The 4,990-nt window shown below is 30.6% G+C and overlaps 1 protein-coding gene across 1 annotated transcript; it reads right to left on the minus strand.

The window, feature by feature from the left end:
- Nucleotides 1–2,457: 2,457 nt before the first annotated feature.
- Nucleotides 2,458–3,596, minus strand: LOC145038314 (protein PLANT CADMIUM RESISTANCE 7-like). Its single transcript, XM_078986715.1, has 4 exons — nt 3,360–3,596; nt 3,179–3,250; nt 2,805–3,017; nt 2,458–2,695 (listed from the first exon to the last, which is right to left on the minus strand). Exons 1-4 carry the CDS (start codon nt 3,478–3,480, stop codon nt 2,619–2,621), a joined length of 483 nt encoding a protein of 160 aa, XP_078842841.1. The 5' UTR covers nt 3,481–3,596; the 3' UTR covers nt 2,458–2,618.
- Between the last annotated feature and the right edge of the window lie 1,394 nt (nt 3,597–4,990).

The raw sequence follows: 4,990 nt of genomic DNA on the forward strand, positions 1-4,990 counted from the left end.
CTAAAAGCTTAGATTGTGGAATTTTAATCAAATTAGTCAAATATATATATATATATATATATATATATATATATATATGAATGTTGTGTTGAAATGGTTCAACATGAGGAAATTATATGTATGGAAAGGATAATTGCTTTCTCAAAATTTGGTTATGATTACGACATCCCTTTTCATAATCAAAATTATGAGAACATGGCAATTAGAAATATTTTAGCAAAAGACTGGTAAAGTATCACGTCTTTATGTAAGACATTATGAATCGTGTCCCATACGCTTCGGGTATAGGATCGATTGCATATGCTATAATATTTGATCATTCTAAAATTTTCCAAATGCCCAGTGCATTAAGAGGGAAAATGGATTAGAATCGGTTTTGACTAAAATAATTAAACAACTGTCAAAGGATGATCCAAAGTTCGCTGAGGATTGGTTGCTTGTGAGTAGTTGGAAGTATAGTGTTCGATGGACCATATCGACATTATTATGAATATATAAGATTCTATTAAGAATGAGTTGTCATATGGAAAATATGTAAATGTTTCCATATTGGGAGTTGGAAATTACAAATTTATGTCTAGATTAGAAATTTTTTTATGCAAAAAGGATGTTCAAAGGAATGTACTTTGAGTGAGAGACACCACATCTATAGATTTTTTTTGTAACAATTTTTGATAGAGAACCTTGTAATTTCATTGGCCAAGTCTTGGTGACTTTTGTGCTATGACTTTACGAAAGGATCGCTCCATAAAATATTAGAATCTAACATATTCTAGTAGTGACAAGAACCTTGTGTTCTTACACTAATGATAAGGATAAGGAATTGTGAAATAAGCATCATTGGAAAAGTTTTCAATTGAACTATTTCACAAAGCATGGGCCATAGGAAACATAGTGTGCATGCTCGGAGTATGTGACAACTATTGTTGTAATTCAAGTAATAAGTTGATTTTCTAAAACAGTAAACAATGAATAATGAGTAATCAATATGGTGATTAAATAATAAGTGTTTTATTTATACTCAAAAGTTTTGAGCCCATATAAGATTAAGTATTATTATTGTGTTTCAGTTTGCATGTTTTGACTTCCAGAATAACTAGGTTATTCGAACCTCCACAGTCGGTCATACGTTGAAAGTAGGTATGAAGGGAGACTGTCATGAATCTATCTGTAGATTGACTAAAGTGTTTAGACATGGCACAAGTTTGCTACAGAGTTCATGAGTGCTTTGATAAGATTAGAGTATTGGATTAAACCCACGCTCATAAGAATCACTTCATGAATTTTATCACGAGTGATTGTGAGTAGATAATATTGTATATTCTTGAAACCGAGACGTGTGAGTTGTTATTTGCTGGTCGGTTACACATTGATGATAAGTAAATGCATCAGTAACTTGGTGTTACAAAACCTATTGTTGTGTGTGATTCAATGAGTGAGTACAAGTGAACATTTGAGTCAAAGTTTATCCATTCCTTTTACACAAAGTGGGATAAAAGCGATATCTGTGGGACCCTCGATGATTTAGTGATGACACCTAAGCGCTTGGCCAAGCCGGGACTAAGTTGATGTGTTCAATCGTTTAATGAAATACAATATTTGCCATCACCCATCACCGTCCTCTTTCTTCTTTTTTCTTTCGTAACGAGGATCAATGGTGGTGGATTGTTTCAAGTTTTTAGAGGGCTCTTTTGTAGGTGTAGGTTTTTGTAAAATGAAAACTAAGTGAGTATAGGTGCGATTTTTGCAAGTTTTTAGAGGTTTTTTTCCTAGGTATTTTCTTAGGTTAATTTGAGTGTCAATAGTTGTGGTGATCGATGACAGTAGTGGCGATTAATGCAAAGGTGTTGGATGTTTTTGATGGGACTGATATTGACTGCGGTTAATCGAAACTGGTATTGGCGGTGGTCGCTGGTAATGATGTTTGTGGTGGTTAACAGTAATGGAGTTGGAGGTGGTGGTCAATGGTGGAGATGGCGGTCATTGGTCATCATTGGTCAGTGGTGAGATGGAGGAAAAGAACCGGTGTATGTGATAATATTATTCCTTTTAAAAGATTATTAATAAATAAAAAATAAAATAAATTAAAAAGTTAGGGTAATATATTCTTTTATATGTGTTAGGAATCAATACTGCAACCAAAGAATACCACATGGACGGCGTGAGTGCAAAAAACAAGTTATGAACCAAACATGCCATTTTGACAAACCACAACAACTGGATCGCAGCCCTAGTTTTTTGTTCGTAACTAGGGAGAGATAGAATAGAGTTCTTCATGCGGAATAAAAAAGACTTTTTCTATGACCTCTCCATTTTGAGACATTATGGCTTTGGGGTGGATCCGAGTAACAAGAAGTAATCCATAAAAATTTAGGATCCTACACAATGATAAAATACTATCCTCATGATTAGACTATGTCCTTGAGATTTGATATAAAAGAAAGGTGCATTTTAGGTTAATCTGTTCTTTGTATTAATATATTGTTCTTTGTATTAATATATTTTTATTGACATCACACGTAATACAAATCGACTGTACATAAAAGTAAATGCACATGCGATTTTAAATCTTGTCACATCCCATGATCATAGTTTCTTTCAAAAATAAATGCAAAAAATTAACGTTTCATTTCTCCAGGACCAATCGGTGGCATCACGATTCCCTGATTATAACTTGCTAGATTTCCTTGCCATCCTACAAAGTCAACAAAAGCAAACTTGAATCAGATATTTTTTTGATACACAGAGATATAATTATTGATTTTAACTTCAAGAAAAAGAGATTGAGATTAATAATTTGTTACCAAGAGATGGTTCAAATCCGCGATACTTGAGCTCTCGATACTCTTGGCAAAGAGCACAACACTCACAGAAACAATGGAGAAGACAATCATTGCAGGGTTGCTCAGGCAACATGTATTGTTGTCTTAATTTAGAACGATACATAAAAGAATATACGCATTCACATCCAGTAAATAGGCAAAGTATCGAATAAAGAGCCCCGCTAACACCACAAGCTGTTAATTTTTACATGTGAAAACAAAAAAAACTAATTATTCTTCAAAATAAGCTTATTGATGAATTTAAAAAATATATATACACAAAATAACATATATTTTGTCGTGAAAAGTCACTATAATATCATACGATTATTAAAATATGGTCTTTAGAGACTTACATGTAGTTCCCTTGTCAACAACTTCTGCGATTCTTCCGAAAGAAATACACGGACACCAACACGTTAAGCAACCTGTAATTCCCATAAACAATACAAATTTTCAATAGCATGAATTGATTTATTCATACAATATTAATATACTATATAATTAATGATTAATATAACTAATTTGTGGACCTACAGTTAGGGACATCTTTTCCGCAATTACAAAGGCCGGTGGACCATTGGCCTGGGGTGATGATGGGGTGAGCTGGAACGCCGGTGGCATATTCCGGTGGTGGCATGTTGGAAGAGTACTGCATGGTTGAATATTAATGAGGTTAATTGATGGTGATTGAAGTTTACGTTTGTGGGCTGCTATTTGTAGGCACTATATAATTTGGTCAAGGGTGTGGTTACATCGTCAAACAAAGTTGTCCATAATACGTTGTATCCTGGTAACCTCTTTATAATTTCTCTTTCACATATATGGATCAACTATTCAACTTATAGTATTTTCTATATCAACTTGTTATCAATTATTATTCTAACACAACAATAAGTGTTATATTTGTCATTATGGATAATATATTCTTATCGCTCTGTGATATAAAAGGTGTCAATTTCAATTTTTATTTATTCATCTATGAATAAATCTATGTAAATTTTATCTAAATGTTGGCAAAAGTGCATTTCTAATACATATGATAATATATTATCTTAAAATCTATTTTCTGAAAGAGTAGATTATATTGTAATATGTAGCTTTTATAGTTACAGTTAATAAAGTATTTATCGATAATCAAAATCTAAAAAAGACTCTATAAGACAAATCGATCGATTCAACCCATTTCAATCGATATAAAAAATTATTTGTTTTGAGCTATTTATCGAACCTCGTGAAGTTCTTATTATACTACCACCATATAAATTGAAATGATTTGAATGAAAAAAAGGCATAGATTAATTAAAGCAGGGTAGTATGAACTATGAAGTATCAACGAAGCACATAGAATACTCTTATTAAATAAATGTGTAAAAGTTGATGCAAAGAGCTCGCAAGTTGTTTAACAATTAAGGGGTGTTAGACCAAGTCAAGCACATCATCACTTAATCGTTTAATGAAATACATAGGAGTAGTAAATTTATAGATCATCTATAATGAGAGTTGTATGAGAATTTAATAGAATAAACATAAATATAATATAGATGAGAGAGTGTGTTGAGTGAATATGTAAATCATTATATACTTATAAAGCTTGTATTTTTTCTTGAACCACATTCATTTGAAACTCCTATGGATTTTTTCTTTTTACAACATTCATTTGAAACTTCCATGACTTTTCAATTTATTTCTAATAATTATTATAAGTTGGTTAATAAGGTTAAATAAATATCAAACCTAAAGTGTAATCATATAAAGTAAATTTTAATATTAAAAAATATATATTTTCTTCTACGTATAAGGTTTGTTTTTAACTTTTAACATATTATACTTAATTTATTAGGTCTAATATGTTGTATGTAAACCATTATCATTTTAAAGCTACAACTTTTGATCAATTTGCATAAAATACTTAAATTGTTAATTTAAATATAACCTTACATGATCAACTTAAATATAAATTTAGTTCAACTTAAACAACCCAAAAAATATTTTGTAAATAGTTAAAAATGATAAATTGTAGTGTCTTTCTAATAATGATTATAAATTGGTTAATAAGGATAAATAAATATCAAATCTAAAGTGTAATAAAAAATAAACTAAATTTCAATATTAAAATAATATTTTTACTTCTACTTATAAAGTTATGTTTTAACTTTTAACATATT

Source organism: Lactuca saligna, chromosome 4 (assembly GCF_052625555.1).
Source record: "Lactuca saligna cultivar CGN05327 chromosome 4, ASM5262555v1, whole genome shotgun sequence".
In the NCBI taxonomy this organism is placed as follows: Eukaryota; Viridiplantae; Streptophyta; class Magnoliopsida; order Asterales; family Asteraceae; genus Lactuca; species Lactuca saligna.